Raw genomic sequence first — 17195 nt, forward strand, 5'->3', positions numbered from 1 at the left:
GAGGTGTGGTGTGCTGTTACAGTATGTAGGCGAGGTGTGGCATGCTGTTACAGTATGTAGGCGAGGTGTGGCATGCTGTTACAGTATGTAGGCGAGGTGTGGCATGCTGTTACAGTATGTAGGCGAGGTGTGGCATGCTGTTACAGTATGTAGGCGAGGTGTGGCATGCTGTTACAGTATGTAGGCGAGGTGTGGTGTGCTGTTGCAGCATATAGGTCAGGTGTGGTGTGCTGTTGCAGCATATAGGTGAGGTGTGGTGTGCTGTTACAGCATATAGGTGAGGTGTGGTGTCCTGTTACAGCATATAGGGGAGGTGTGGCATGCTGTTGCAGCATATAGGCGAAGTGTGGCATGCTGTTGCAGTATGTAGGGGAGGTGTGGTGTGCTGTTACAGTATGTAGGTGAGGTGTGGTGTGCTGTTACAGTATGTAGGCGAGGTGTGGCATGCTGTTACAGTATGTAGGCGAGGTGTGGCATGCTGTTACAGTATGTAGGTGAAGTGTGGCATGCTGTTACAGTATGTAGGCGAGGTGTGGCATGCTGTTACAGTATGTAGGTGAGGTGTGGTGTGCTGTTACAGTATGTAGGCGAGGTGTGGCATGCTGTTACAGTATGTAGGCGAGGTGTGGCATGCTGTTACAGTATGTAGGCGAGGTGTGGCATGCTGTTACAGTATGTAGGCGAGGTGTGGCATGCTGTTACAGTATGTAGGCGAGGTGTGGTGTGCTGTTACAGTATGTAGGGGAGGTGTGGCATGCTGTTACAGTATGTAGGTGAGGTGTGGTGTGCTGTTACAGTATGTAGGGGAGGTGTGGCATGCTGTTACAGTATGTAGGTGAGGTGTGGTGTGCTGTTACAGTATGTAAGCGAGGTGTGGCATGCTGTTACAGTATGTAGGCGAGGTGTGGCATGCTGTTACAGTATGTAGGCGAGGTGTGGCATGCTGTTACAGTATGTAGGCGAGGTGTGGCATGCTGTTACAGTATGTAGGCGAGGTGTGGTGTGCTGTTACAGTATGTAGGGGAGGTGTGGCATGCTGTTACAGTATGTAGGTGAGGTGTGGTGTGCTGTTACAGTATGTAGGGGAGGTGTGGCATGCTGTTACAGTATGTAGGTGAGGTGTGGTGTGCTGTTACAGTATGTAGGCGAGGTGTGGCATGCTGTTACAGTATGTAGGCGAGGTGTGGCATGCTGTTACAGTATGTAGGCGAGGTGTGGCATGCTGTTACAGTATGTAGGCGAGGTGTGGCATGCTGTTACAGTATGTAGGCGAGGTGTGGCATGCTGTTACAGTATGTAGGGGAGGTGTGGCATGCTGTTACAGTATGTAGGGGAGGTGTGGTGTGCTGTTACAGTATGTAGGTGAGGTGTGGTGTGCTGTTACAGTATGTAGGCGAGGTGTGGCATGCTGTTACAGTATGTAGGTGAGGTGTGGTGTGCTGTTACAGTATGTAGGCGAGGTGTGGCATGCTGTTACAGTATGTAGGCGAGGTGTGGCATGCTGTTACAGTATGTAGGGGAGGTGTGGTGTGCTGTTACAGTATGTAGGCGAGGTGTGGCATGCTGTTACAGTATGTAGGGGAGGTGTGGCATGCTGTTACAGTATGTAGGTGAGGTGTGGTGTGCTGTTACAGTATGTAGGCGAGGTGTGGCATGCTGTTACAGTATGTAGGCGAGGTGTGGCATGCTGTTACAGTATGTAGGCGAGGTGTGGCATGCTGTTACAGTATGTAGGCGAGGTGTGGCATGCTGTTACAGTATGTAGGCGAGGTGTGGCATGCTGTTACAGTATGTAGGCGAGGTGTGGCATGCTGTTACAGTATGTAGGCGAGGTGTGGCATGCTGTTACAGTATGTAGGCGAGGTGTGGCATGCTGTTACAGTATGTAGGCGAGGTGTGGCATGCTGTTACAGTATGTAGGCGAGGTGTGGCATGCTGTTACAGTATGTAGGCGAGGTGTGGCATGCTGTTACAGTATGTAGGCGAGGTGTGGCATGCTGTTACAGTATGTGGGTGAGGTGTGGTGTGCTGTTGCAGCATATAGGCGAAGTGTGGTGCGCTCATGTAGCATATAGGTGTCATCCCAATCTGGAAACATTTATCAAACTGTACACATACATTTCTTTCAGTTTTCAAAGAATGTAAGGTGTTGCTAAACATCTCCTGAGTAAGCTTAAACTGCATATGTAATTGCCTTCTTAATAAGAAATAGACTGCATTTACAACAGCTTTGATTGTTTTATAGTCGTTTTTGAGAAATGAAAAACCATGTACCCAGCGTGCATGCGTGTGTGCGTGCCTGCGTGTGTGCATGCAAAACCATCTCAACATAACCCAAACAACACAATTAACATCATTCATCACGTCAACAATCTGATATTGTGAATCAACAAGGACATATTTGAAGATGACATAATGCATTTATTCTGCGGCACTAGTGGTGTTTGTCTTGGGAGCTGACAATGAGGCCTGGGACTTTTCGATTAACCCTCGTACATAATACAACATTTCACAACTCCATATGTATTTTGTTTAACATTTCCTGACAAGCTTAAACACACAAGTTCAGCACATCCTCAATGAGAATACAACATCTCACTACGAAATATTGAATGATTTATTAATTAATCCCTGGAAACATACCCTACCCATATTTGACAAAAGTCAACCTTGTTGATCGGAAAGACAACAGTTTTTCTTTTCTCTTTTGTTTTATATTTTGCGAATAGCAAACGGCACAAGTTCAGCGCTCGCCTTATGTGTATAGAAATATTAATGGGGTTAAAGAAGGGCAACGCTCGGGACAGATGGACAGAGCATGTTTCTAGATGCCCACTCAAGATGTTTTGGGGATAAATATTCTCAATTATAATGAGAATATGATAAAGAAATATGGATATTCAACTGATTTCACACATTTTTTGTTACAGGTATTAAGTTGTTTGGGTGAGGTTAGGTGAAATGGGGCTTAACGTTGTGCCCAAGACAATTGCACTTATATAGCGACGTGCATGCGTACGTGCGTGTGTGTGAGACTGTTTGTATTATTCCGGACTGATGCCGATTTAGCTCACTGAGATACCATGTGGCAGTTTAACATGAATGCCCTTCTCAGACACAGTATACTGACTCCGAGCCGACCAGTCCTTGTTTTAGCCCCCTAAGGATGGGTTTACTTGACAGCAGGGATTATCAAAGAAGACAGACAGGATGGGTTTACTCGACAGCAGGGATTATCAAAGAAGACAGACAGGATGGGTTTACTCGACAGCAGGGATCATCAAAGAAGACAGACAGGATGGGTTTACTCTACAGCAGGGATTATCAAAGTAGACAGACAGGATGGGTTTACTCGACAGCAGGGATCATCAAAGAAGACAGACAGGATGGGTTTACTCTACAGCAGGGATTATCAAAGTAGACAGACAGGATGGGTTTACTCTACAGCAGGGATTATCAAAGTCGACAGACAGGATGGGTTTACTCGACAGCAGGGATCATCAAAGAAGACAGACAGGATGGGTTTACTCTACAGCAGGGATTATCAAAGTAGACAGACAGGATGGGTTTACTCGACAGCAGGGATCATCAAAGAAGACAGACAGGATGGGTTTACTCTACAGCAGGGATTATCAAAGTAGACAGACAGGATGGGTTTACTCGACAGCAGGGATTATCAAAGTAGACACAGGATGGGTTTACTCGACAGCAGGGATTATCAAAGTAGACACAGGATGGGTTTACTCGACAGCAGGGATTATCAAAGTAGACACAGGATGGGTTTACTTGACAGGAGGGATTATCAAAGCAGACACACAGGATGGGTTTACTTGACAGGAGGGATTATCAAAGTAGACACAGGATGGGTTTACTCGACAGCAGGGATTATCAAAGTAGACACAGGATGGGTTTACTTGACAGGAGGGATTATCAAAGCAGACACACAGGATGGGTTTACTTGACAGGAGGGATTATCAAAGTAGACACAGGATGGGTTTACTCGACAGCAGGGATTATCAAAGTAGACACAGGATGGGTTTACTTGACAGGAGGGATTATCAAAGCAGACACACAGGATGGGTTTACTCGACAGCAGCAGTTCATCTGGAATTATAAACTGAGTGCCCTTGACAGGCAAATTGGGGAAAATCATTATGTTGTTCAAAAATTGGGATTTTTTTAATAACATTCTTATTTTCCTGAATTTAGGGGTATTATATTTTTAAATATTAACACTGCATTCACTGCAATAATGTTTAACTAAGCATTCAAACCTCTTCCACTCACGTCCTGTTCTCAATGAAATATAAGTCACCTCTACCAAGCCATAACATTAGCTATAACAATAACAGCAGGAATTGAGAAACATATAATTCCAATTTGGATATTTTTACTTCCATTTGCTGCAGACTTGGGCTCAATATCGGCCTCTAAGCAGGTCTAGATAAATCCCTGTGACAGCCTAAACTATCAGGCCAAGAGGTGACTCGGGAAACTATTTCAGATACCGATTTGGCCTTGCAAGTATTGTTAGTTGAGATGAACAGCATGGGAAGGACCCATCTCCAAAAACAATTTCAGACTCCACGATCATAAAGTAAAAAAACAACAGGCACACATTCACAATCAGTATATTCAATAACACAACTAAAATCTTGTTACAATTAACAAACATCTGTATCGTAATCTCAAGAGGTTTTGCACTATTCATAGTTTTCCATGGTCTGTTGAACACATGGGATCATTTCCCTCTCTCAGTCTTCCACTGTATTTGTGCTTCGTGCGGCCACCACAAGGGAGGGTTGGTAATCACTGGAACAGCCTCTCCACCCGTATTGGCTACAGACAGTTGACCTTTGACATCAGCCATGCGAATCAGTCCGAGTCCATATTTGCCAACTGAGTTTCTGAATTTGCCAACATTTTTGCCATCATCTCTTGTAATGTTCGTCCCCGTCTCTATGGGAGCGCCATCTCTGAAATCAGTCAGTCAGGATGATGTTAAACAGGGGGACTAGTGTGGGCGGTTTATAAAGCCACTACAGTACGTGACATTGTCAATTATTCAGTGTATCACGTTTCCATTTTATTAAGATATATACCCTGGCCAGTTCACCACCATAGAGGTGAGGTAAAATGTGGTTTAACGCCTTGATCAAGATTATTGAACGTGTTTAGCGACATGGATGTGTGTGTGTGGCTGCTTGTGCTAGCCCATGCTAGCCCATGCTAACCCACCGAGATACCATGCCACAGTTCAACATGGATACCCTCCTCAGGGTACACTGACCCTGAGCCAACCATTCCTCATTTCGCCCTTAATGCCAACCGCCAGGCAGGGTGACAACAAGTACCATCTTTTAACGTCTATAGGTATACCTTCGCCCCGGATCGACCACGATATTCTGCCCTCTGGGCAGATACCCTTTCCACTAGAGGTGGTCTCATCGCCATAGAAAGATGTTTTCCTCAGTATTAAGATTGGGATCCTAATGCAGTAAGATGTTCTGGATGGTATTTGAGATGACATGCAAAGGCAAGTCAAGTACAGGGGGATATCACTGCTTGGTTCAGTCATGATAATTTGATTGGACGGCTATGTTTAGTGTCCTGTCAGTCAACCTGGACTCAAAACAAAGGTTGGTGGTGAAAGGACCCAGGGTATTGATGAAAACAAAACAGAGATATGATACACTGGGACTGAGTGAGTGAGTATGGTTTTACTCCGCTTTTAGCAATATTCAATCAATATCACTGCATGGAACAGAAGAAATGGCCTCCACACACTGTGGAGAATTGAACCCAGGCCGTCTGCATGATGGGTGAACGCTTCAACCACTAGGCTACCCCACCACCCATAATACACTGGATACTAGTGTTCAAACATACTATTGCAATATTATTGAAATAAATACAACTATTGCAGTAGCCTTGTGCTTTGTTGATAAGCCAATGCACTGTCCTTAAACATAGACTTCCCGGCATAACTTGACAAGATGGCAAAGCCTAAAACATCTTGCATAATAAGTTATGTCAGTGATTTTGTCTTGGATTCCATGGCAGGCATATTGGGAACATATCTATTTAACTCAAAATTTTGATTTTTTTTTTTCAACTTAATTTAAAAAATTTAGTGGTTATTTCAAATCGCTTTCAATGCAAAATATCAAAAAAAATAAAGCCTCCTCCTCAATATGCCATGTCATCAGTGGAATACAAGACACCTCTACAAAGACATTGCTATAACAGCAAGAATTGGGAAATTGTTCCAATTTGGGATTTTGTACTGACATTTCCTGCAGACTTGGGGCCGAATTTCGGTCTCTGTTCAGGTCTAGATAAATCCCTGTATATTGAAACAAAACCAATGGATTTGTTTTGTTCAATTTATTATATCCATCAATCATCAGTACAGATTACGTAGCACAGCTTCAATGTAACTATTGATACTGTAAGCTGTCATTGATTTAAACAGCATGGGCAGTTGTGTTGCATTAAAAGTTACAGCCCTAGTGCTACACATCTCTCAGCTCTTTGCACAACAAAGTAACCTTTTACCAGAATTATAGATTGTATTTAGCATGTCAAACACCAGTGGCATGATCGAACAATCTGTCACACACTAGTGGGGAGGTGTGGTAGCCTAGTGGATAGAGCGTTCGCTTGTCACACCATAGGCCCGGGTTTGATTCCCAACATGGGTACAATGTGGGAAGCCCATTTCCGGTGTCCCCCAACGTGATATTGCTGGAATATTGCTAAAACCAAATGCACTCATTCACTCACTCAGACCCGTGAAGACCTGGGGTAGAGTAGGTTTTCTGCAACCCATGCTTGCCATAAAAGGCGACTCCGCTTGTCCTAAGAGGCAACCAACAGGATCGGGTGGTCAGGCTCGCTGACTTGGTTGATGCATGTCACCATATCCCAATTGGGTGAATGGATGCTCATGATGTCAATCACTGGATTGTTTGGTCCAGACTTGATTATGTACAGACCACCATCATATAGCTGTAGTATTGCTGTGTATGGCGTTAAACAACAAACAAACAAACACACACATTAGTCGCGTGACGACGGAACACATACCTGTCAAACACTAGAGGCATGAGTCTCTTCCTGGTGACCCCGGTGTGGTGCGTCCGGGCGGTCAGCTCTTGACCAACGTAGCAGCCCTTCTGGAAACTCACTGCAAACATAAAAGACTCAGCCATCATCCCAGACTTAAGGAATCAAACTGACAAGATAACAATGTATGGGTACTGAATCTGGTGTCTCTCATACATTTCTAGATGCAGGAATACTTTAAGGACAGACCAACTTAATTTGTTGTTTTACAGATTTTCCTTGGTGCCAATGTACAAAACAACCTTAGCGCTATGACTGTTTTAAGTCTATGTTAAGGTATGGGAGTTACGATCTCCTTAGCGCTAAGATCGCTCTGTACAACAGCACCCTGGTCAATATGCGCCATGACATAAATTTACATGAACCTACAAATCAAAAATGGTGAAACGACTACAAGTTTCTCATTGTCGACACCTCAACAAGGAGTCATCTACTTGTATAAATAAGGGACAAGGGTGGCCCAGTCATCTAAGGCGTCGTAACTCTCATGCAGAGTTGCATCCCTTGGGCACAACAGAAACCTATGGTCATGGGTCCACGATTATGTTTCTAGGTTTGTCAGCACCATACCCGTGCTTGTGGGTTTCACCAAAGTGGTAAATGTCTGAGACCTGCATCACTTTGGGCTTTCCTCCCACGTGATATAACTGGAATTCTGTTAAAAGCAGCGTTAACCCAAACTAACTTGCATTAATAAATCGAGATTTGGATGGTAAACACATAAACAGCACATGCTTCTGAACCTTATAACTTCCACATCTATGGGAACCCTGGGACAAGGAGGGAAACTAAACTTCATTAACATGTTTTCATTGTTTGTTTGTTGTTTAACGTAGCACTCAGCAATATTCCAGCTATATGACAGCGGTTTGTTAAAAATCAAGTCTGGACCACACAATCCAGTGACTGACATCAGGAGCATCAATCCACGAAATTGGAACATGATGACATGCATCAACCAAGTCAGCGAGCCAGACCACCCGGCCCCATTAGTCGCCTCTTACGACAAGCATAGTCGGCTTTTACGGCAAGCATGGGTGGCTGAAGACCTATTCTACCCAGGACCGTCATGGGTTAATGTAAAAATGTTTGAGTCAACCATTTTAGTGAAAAACACTTTAAGAAATACCAATCAAACCAATAAAATGTTAAAGCGTTCCTGAAACATGGCCTCAGACAAAATGAGCAAGGATGGGACTATGTCACTTTCAGCAATATTCCAGTAATATCACAGCAGGGCACATTAGAAATGGGCTTCACACATTGTACCCAGGAGGGGAATCAAACACAGACGCTTCACACTACTGCCCCTGAGACAAGAACCGCAGCTTATGAACATGTGCAGGTTGTGTAGAAGATGGCTGATGAGATGGCTTACCTCCTTGATGAAACACCAGGTTGCTCTCCAGTGGGAAGCAGTTCCCCGGAGGCAGGTCCGACACCCCCTCTGAGATCCCCCACATGTAGCGGCGCCGGTGGTACTCCGTCTCCGACTCCAGTTCCATCCCTTCTACTTCCAGGTCTGATGCACAAAAAGTTAAAGTAGAAACTAAATATTCTATGTGCAGGATCCAAAGTATGTTTACTATCTCAAAATATTTTCAGAGACTACTGATACAATTGCGAGGTGGACTAGAGCCTAAGGTTTCCATGTTTTGCTCTACAAAGTTGTGTCCCTTAGCCATGCCAGGATCCCCACATAATAGGTTTCAGAATCTCAGAATCACCTCAGTTTTCATTCTTAGCACATTTACTACCCACGGGAATGGGTATACAAGATGACAGGAGTCTGTTATAACACTTCTTTCACCGCCCTCTTCCTCCACCCAACATCTCCTCAGCTGACTTGTCAGCAGGGTGTAGACTCCCCACCTAAACATTAGACACCTGGTGGTCAGGAATCCCCACAGCCACCTCCCTCTCCTCCTTCCCCACCCCAACCAAACCCACCCGAAACCCTCCCTCACACACACGCACGCACGCACACACACACTATAACTAAGACATAAGACCCACATAAGACACCCAGGGGTCAGGAACATCAAATATCACCTCCCTCACACCACATCTCCTCACCTGGCTTGTCAGCAGGGTGTAAAACCCTCCTCCCAAACGTAGGCACCCGGGGGTCAGGTACCCCGACTGTCACCCCTCTCTGTTCAACGTCCATCACCACAGCAAACAGTCTCCACTCCTCATCCACAGGGCGGATATTGACCTGACAATGGAATCCCATGATTGGTAACTTATTCATAAAGGATGAGCAGACAGCTGTGAAAGGCCCCTTTTTACCCCTGAGTAGTTGTAAACAAAATGTTTGGTCCAAAAAACAATAAAAATGAATTTCAACTTCCAGATGATTTTTTAAAATGTTTTTGTTTGTTTGTTGTTTAACGCCGCACTCAGCAATATTCCAGCTATATGACGGCGGTCTGTAAATAATTGAGTCTGGAGCACACAATCCAGTGATTGACATCATGAGCATCGATCCATGCAATTGGGATACGATGACATGCATCAACCAAGTCAGCGAGCCTGACCACCCGAGCCCGTTAGTCACCTCTTAGGACAAGCATAGTCGCCTTTTACGGCAAGTATGGGTTGCTGAAGACCTATTCTACCCCGGATCTTCACGAGTCACTTCCAGATGATGACTCCTACAAATGAATAGAAAACAAACTTGTATGTCACACCATCATGGAAGCAGGATTGCCAAATGATACTGAAAGATAATTGATTGGATTTTTTTTGTTAGAATAAGGAATTTTAGACATATTATTCACCCTTTCTTATGAACAACGGTGATAAAATGTCCCATTTTTTTTCATTTCACCTAAGTTGACTAAACCAAATTTGTCAAAAAGTATTTTTTCTTCAAATTTCTGTTCAGGACAAGACAATCCAGTGATTGACACACCATGAGCATGAATTCACGCAACCAATTATAAAAACATTATAAATCCTCAATTTACAAATAGAACAACCACTGTTAAATCATTCTTGTTCTTCTTGGTTTTACAGTTTTCTGGAGCAAAGAGGAAGGAGAGTGAATAATGAATATAAAGAATGTTACAGTGATAAATTACATGTTAATTTCCAATCCCCCCGAAAGAAAAGTATAATTTCTAATGATGTCACTATTCACTGGTACACTGGTGCATCGTCGCCAAACTTTGCACAATACGAAACCCGATACACTTAATTTGGCATCGATTCACATTTAACCACATATTGATTGTCCTTGTTGATCTCACATCAACATAATCAATATCAATATGCAATACAAACTGTTTTTTTAATTCCTCATAACTTTCTTGGTAATGTTTCTGATATGAAACCGGCCCGATAACAAGACTGACCAGCTTTTCCTACCTGCCTGTCATAATACAGTACATAAACTTGTTTGTTTCTTATTATTTTCTCATAAAGTGTCATGTTGATGGGTATTAGTCAGTTGTCCTTTACTTTATGAGTGAGTCTTTGGACTCTATTCTCAGTCCAATGACTAGGATTTCCACACAAAATGTCTTATATGTAGTATCGACATACATATGCTGTCATGGCTTCTGTATCAAGATATGTATCGTATCATGTGATACTGTAAATCTTGAAAATAATGAGAGCATGAATTATATGCGAAAAATGCGAGTGGTCTTTGCTCGCATTTATTAACTTCGCATTTATGTCTCCAAAAAAACTATCAACAATAAGACGGCCTCACTGCGCACTTTGGATGGCGGAAATACCAACACGGTTTATTGAGCAGCAGTTGTCACAAGTTCATAATAATGTCATTCAAAGAATAGGAATTACACATTGGGCATCCGGTGAGTTATCACTGCTGGGGTCAAGAGTTCTACCCACTCGTGTCAAGCTTGTTGACACCTTCTCCGCATACCAATCAGTGAACTGTTGTTGATTCAGTTGTGTATTGCCTTTGAACCTTAATCATGTTAATGCCACTCAACAGAGTAATCAGATAAACTGTGTGTTATTATTAGGAAAACACTGTTTATTGTTTCTACGGAAGTGCTCTTCTCAGTGCTAATAAGCGATGATATTTGCAGTTTTATTGGATTAAAGTAAGGATATGCATCATTCCACTGGGGAAGGGGTGGGGGGAATCGCATAGATATTGGGTCACATTTTGGGCTAGGGGTTAGCAGTCGTATTAATTTGGGGATGCATTAATTTCCAGATTTACAGTACCTGCATTGTGACATCCCTAATTATTTCAACCAATCTCATTAAAATCGGACCTTAGTGCTCGCTGCGGCTAAACAAAGATCTGCGGACATCCCATCATGCCCATAATGGGTCATGTTGGAACGAGCTTTTATCTGACCAACCACAGCATCGCTTACCAGATCGGGATAGTGAGAGTAGGAATGTGTTTTCTAATCATACAACCTCGAAAAGTCAACACAGGGTATTCATTGAATTACAATAAAAGACAACACGTCGTCGGCTATTTGTTTAACTTTTTGGATAGACACATCAGTACATCTAGAAACAAATTTGTCTGGCCTCTTATGCATTGTCACTGATAGGTTCAATTAAACAAGGGAAAACATATTTTCAATGAGAAACAAACAACTCTCAAGTCAAATCATTACCAACTCCACCGTGAAGATCCAGGGTAGAATAGGTCTTCAGCAACCCATGCTTGCCGCAAAAGGCGACTAATTGTCGTAAGAGGTGACTAACGGGAACGGTTGGTCAGACTCGCTGACTTGGTTGATGCATGTCATCATATCCCAATTGCTTGGATCGATGCTCATGATGTCAATTACAGGATTGTCTGGTCCAGACTCGATTATTTACAGACCGCCGTCATATAGCTGGAATATTGCTGAGTGCAGCGTTAAACAAACAAACAAACAAACAAACATGACCAACTCTGTAAGTCAGGTCACTACAACTGTGTTGGACTCCTCAACATGCTTGTGCCTCACCTTCTTTCTGATCTTGTATTTGCGGATGACCTTGAGCATCTCGTCCAGCACGGTGCGGTCACACTCCAGCAGGAGGCGTGGCTGGTCAGACTGACCACTCATGGCACTGTCCGGGTGTCGATACAGCAGCAGATCGTACAGCACTCGACCCTGGACATCAGGGCACCAGTCTTACAAACGTTATCTCATGGAAACTTAGGAATTTGTCTCTTTGTCAAATATACTTTGGACCCTTTTCTAAACTACCTCAATTTATACCATACAAGTTATGACAAACACAAAGGGGTGTGTCCACCATGCTCAATGCATACATGAAATAAATGAATATTGAACACATATTGAATCCTTACTTATGAATATTGAACACATATTGGATCAATACTTATGGATATTGAACACATATTGAATCCTTACTTATGAATATTGAACACATATTGAATCCTTACTTATGGATATTGAACACATACTGAATCCTTACTTATGAATATTGAACACATATTGAATCCTTACTTATGGATATTGAACACATACTGAATCCTTACTTATGGATATTGAACACATATTGAATCCTTACTTATGGATATTGAAAACATATGAAAATCATACATTTAATATTTTCAGGGACATTGGAGTTGTATGTCGATGTTGATTAGAAATGTTTTGCCTAAAGTGAAGAGTTAGTGAATATAGTGTACCTGCACATTAAGCATCATGGAGTACTGAGAGGTTACATCTCCCTCCAAGGCAGCAACATCGCTGGTAACAAGACCCTGTAAGAAGTCCACGGTGTCTCGACCACTCAGCTCCACCAACCCCCGAGTCTTCAGCTCGTGCAGCGTGCCCTGTGTGGAGCTGGCTCGGGACACCTGCCACAGTGACCGCAGCACGCCCTGCAGCGAGCCCAGGGCAGGTCTTGTTGTGCATCTTGTCAGGCTTCTGGAGATCTTAGCTAGTGCCCTCTGGCAAAACATCTTGCTTCTTATTGCTTGGAGTATAATTACTCAGTCACCTGTAGATGCCTACAAGAAAACACATGAATGTACTTCAGAAATATATTTAACAGGTTTGAGGTTTCTGTAAAAAAATTATCATAATGGTAAATTTGTTTGTTTGTTTGTTGTTTAACATCATACCCAACAATATCCTAATTATCTGATGCCTTGAACAAACTTGAACCCCTAGTAACAAATATCCACAATCCTTGTCATAAGAGGTGTCTAATGGGATCAGGTGGTCAGGCTCACTGATGTCATGGTATCCCAATTGCGTAGATCGATGTTCATAATATAAATCACTGGATTGTCTGGCCCAGACTTGATTTCAGCTACATCCATCATGCTATTTTGAAGAAGAAGTAGAAAATATGACGATGACTTAAAAAGGACTTTATTAAAACCTTTTATTGATTATTTCATATGCATAAATATGATAGGAAGAACTTTGATGCCATAATAACGTTCTGATCTGAAATTGTTTATCATGTGTATGGTTCAATTATACGGAACATGTGAAGGCCCGGGGTAGAATAGGTCTTCAGCAACACATGCTTGCTGTAAAAGGCGACAATGCTTGTTGTAAGAGGCGACTAACAGGATCGGGTGGTCAGGCTCGCTGACTTGGTTGATGCATGCCATTGTATCCCAAATAAATGGATCGATGCTCATGATGTCAATCACTGAATTGTCTTGTACAGACAGCCGTCATATAGCTGGAATATTGCTGAGTGCGGCGTTAAACATCAAATAGACAAACAAACATTCACTCACTCATTAAAACCATAGATCTGGGTTAGAATAGGTCTTCAGCAACCTGTGCTTGCTGTTAAAGGCGACGATGATTGTCAGGCCACCTTGCATGCAGTTGTATCCCAATTGCTTAGACCGATGCTTATGATGTCAATCTCTGGATTGTCTGACTCGATTATTTACTGACTGTGGTCACATAGCTGGAATATTGCTGAGCGCAGCGTTAAAAACCAAACAAACACACAATAATAATGTGTGCAATGAAGACAGAGTGACATATTGGTACAGATGCTAGTACCTCCACAAAGCAAATCATGGAGGTACGAGTTTGGTCAAGGTAATTGCATCTTTATTGAAACATCATACAGAGAGAATAATGAAGTCGCAATCCATAATGTAATAATGTTATTGTGTTTGAAACTGTTTATAGTTAAATTATTAGTTTACTTATCTTAATAATGGGCAGATGGGAAAACTACAGAAGCAGAAGATTTAATTAATCAATTGAACGTTTTCATAGATATGATTGATGGGTTTCATTTTACTTCATATTTACCAATTCCTTCCCTTTGGTACAAAGACAAAAGACACATCCTGCTTTCCAGTGGAATTCTTTAAGTGAGTTAAACACCTCCCAATACATAGAATTAGAACTAAGGCAATGAATGTTTAGAAAGATGTGTCGTGTATTCCACTGATAACAACATTAAACAGGAAGAGGCGTTAATGCTTTGTTTTGACATAACTGCATTGAATGCAATGTTAAATACATCTGAACTTAAGGTAATATGAATAAAATAGTAATTCCCCCCCCCCCCCCCTCCAAATTTCCATTCCATGGGCATAAATCCCTGAAAAGATATTCAGCATGGACATATTTATATCTTCTCATAACTTCTCACGTCATATACTGATCATTACTTGTAAGCAAGTATTGTACAACAACTTCAGGCCGTATTTGAGCAGATTTCAAGGTGGAATGGTGTTTAATATCGCATTCAAGATTGTTGCACTTACACGCGTGTGTGTGTGTGTGTGTGCGTGCTTGCGTGCGTGCATGTGTGTTTGCACCAGTCTGGACTAACGAGTGAGTGAGTTTGGTTTTACGCCGCTTTTAGCAATATTCCAGCAATATCACGGTGGGGGACACCAGAAATGGGCTTCACACATTGTACCCATGTCGGGATTCGAACCCTGGTCTTCGGCGTGACGAGCGAACGCTTTAACCACTAGGCTACCCGACCGCCCCTTCTGGACTGATGAGATACCATGCTGCAGCTTAACAATAACATGAATACCCCACTCAGACACAGTATACAAGTACCATCTTTTAACGTCTTTTGGTATGACGCGGCTGATGATTTAACCCTGGACCTTTTGCTCTCCGAACAGACCACGGGGAGCAGATTTCGAGAAGGCTGCCTTTGTATGTTGGCCTATGTACGTTTTCTAGCCCATATTCAACATACAGTCCTGGAAGATGTGATTCATGGCCTATATGCACAACACTGTTTTGCTGTCATGTTCTAAGATTCAGTAGAAATTAGAATCTTAAAATATCAGTATTCAGTAACCATGATAACAAGTATCCCTTACAAAAAGAAGAATTACTAGTCTGTTGTTGACTGGAAAAAGACTTTTCAGAATGTGAGCCTGATGTATTCATAGTCACACCACCAAATGGACAACTTTTGAGGTGTTGATCTAACTAAATATCTAATTTTCTGGAAGAAATTCATATTTTAGGGTTGAGTGTTGACTGCAGCTAATTGGGAATATGTTAATTGACTTACTTATTTTGGGCTTAAGGAAATGATGATTGGGTACTAAGGCTCCGTGACCCTAAGGTGTTTATCAAGCTATCAATCCCTGGTTGGCCTTGACTCGAAATAATTAGAATGCTGCCAACTGTGGCATGAAACAATAAATATTTATTTTTCAATTTGATCCCATATTTCATTTTAATCCCCTTAGGAAACCTTGACTAAACTCAGGGTTTGGTCACTGAATGATTCAAGATCATGAAACATTAAACTACATAGATGTAGGTACTCATACTACGCTAGACTAACCACTCTCAAATCAGTAGCAAAAACTCAAGCTCCCCAAACTTACATGCATATTATATAATGAAAGAGAACTCCACGCTCATATCATGCGTGCTTGTTTGTTTGCTGTTTAACACTGCAATAATCTTGCTATATGACGACTGCATGTAAATAAACACCAGACATTGACCAGTGTATTCTTTTTGGGTCTTGACACTGAGTTTAATTCAAGATCATGAATTCGAAATCATTAAAATCATATTAGATATCGCAAAACAGGGATGAATGATTCCTAAATGCACATTATGATCAGTGCAGCTGTCATCTCGATAACGTTCAATACTAGATGGACCCATCACAAGCAGCCTTTAACGTAAAGCTCTTACTGGCCTTAATCAGTTCCACACGTGAACATCCGGGGTATGATCGTAAGACTTCCGCCCGTATCCCCCCTCAAATATAAATATGATTTAAACGATTGAGCGGCAATGCATACTTATAAAACATTTGGAGGTTTTCAGCAACCCATGCTTGCCTTGCCGAGTGCCGCGATGGGGCACTACAGTCATGATATGTCTTGACTGTAGAACCCCATCGCGACTCTCGGCTATGTCTGCTCCAAACTCGATTATTTACAGACCGCCGCCATTTAACTGGAATATTGCTGACTGTGGCGTAAACAACAAACAAACAAGCACTGGCAGGGACACGATCTATATTTAACGTCCCTGAAATAACCAAGGAGTAGGGCAGGTTTACGAATACGATCAGGCTAGCCTTCGAAACAGTCAGCAGCTGATATCGGCTGCAGGTACCCCGCTGGTCTTCTCAGACACATTCTCCTCAAGCTACAGTCGGTCAAAGGATTTGCTTACCATTGAAAAAGATGCGTTCTCTCAAGCACCATCCAGGAGCAATACTATTACGATATTGTTCTACATAAACATATCTTGTCCGGAGAGAAATCTGTCCGAATCATGATGCGAAGATGAGAGTTATGTCCCTTACATAAAAACTGTCAACTGGGTTCTGGCTAAACTAAAACGTATGAAACATTTAGCGCAATGGTAGAAGCGAGTCAGAGAGAAGAACTAGTTCAACTTAATACAAAATCTGTAACTTCAAGAAAAAAAGAGTTATACTCTTGGCCCTCTTCGATTGTAAATCGAGTATCTGGAGCACCGCTTTATTTGGATATAGATCATTAACGCTCAATGTTATTGCTCTCTTAACGTCTTGTAATTTATCAATCAAGTTATGCCAAATATTGCTTGTGTAAGTAAGATGTGAGAATTGCTTTTAAACAATATCCAATAGGT

General features: G+C 42.3%; 1 protein-coding gene across 1 annotated transcript; it reads right to left on the reverse strand.

Annotated features, from left to right (window-relative positions):
• Positions 1–4598: 4598 nt before the first annotated feature.
• On the reverse strand, positions 4599–16851 carry LOC139474678 (putative transferase CAF17 homolog, mitochondrial). The gene is made up of 7 exons (XM_071257775.1): positions 16752–16851; positions 12779–13102; positions 12084–12233; positions 9205–9346; positions 8507–8650; positions 7090–7189; positions 4599–4976 (listed from the first exon to the last, which is right to left on the reverse strand). Exons 2-7 carry the CDS (start codon positions 13052–13054, stop codon positions 4742–4744), a joined length of 1047 nt encoding a protein of 348 aa, XP_071113876.1. The 5' UTR covers positions 13055–13102; positions 16752–16851; the 3' UTR covers positions 4599–4741.
• Positions 16852–17195: the final 344 nt, after the last annotated feature.

The sequence above is a fragment of the Haliotis cracherodii genome, unplaced genomic scaffold (assembly GCF_022045235.1).
Source record: "Haliotis cracherodii isolate W230 unplaced genomic scaffold, xgHalCrac1.p SCAF_3, whole genome shotgun sequence".
NCBI classification, from domain to species: Eukaryota; Metazoa; Mollusca; class Gastropoda; order Lepetellida; family Haliotidae; genus Haliotis; species Haliotis cracherodii.

Bases quoted from the DNA above. Each gene is read 5' to 3' on its own strand.
- LOC139474678 (XM_071257775.1), bottom strand. From the start codon at position 13,054: ATGTTTTGCCAGAGGGCACTAGCTAAGATCTCCAGAAGCCTGACAAGA. The intron at 9,347-12,083 runs GTGAGGCACAAG...TTCCATTGTCAG, and splicing joins AATACAAGATCAGAAAGAAG to GTCAATATCCGCCCTGTGGA. The intron at 7,190-8,506 runs GTAAGCCATCTC...TTATGTTTGCAG, and splicing joins CCTGGTGTTTCATCAAGGAG to TGAGTTTCCAGAAGGGCTGC.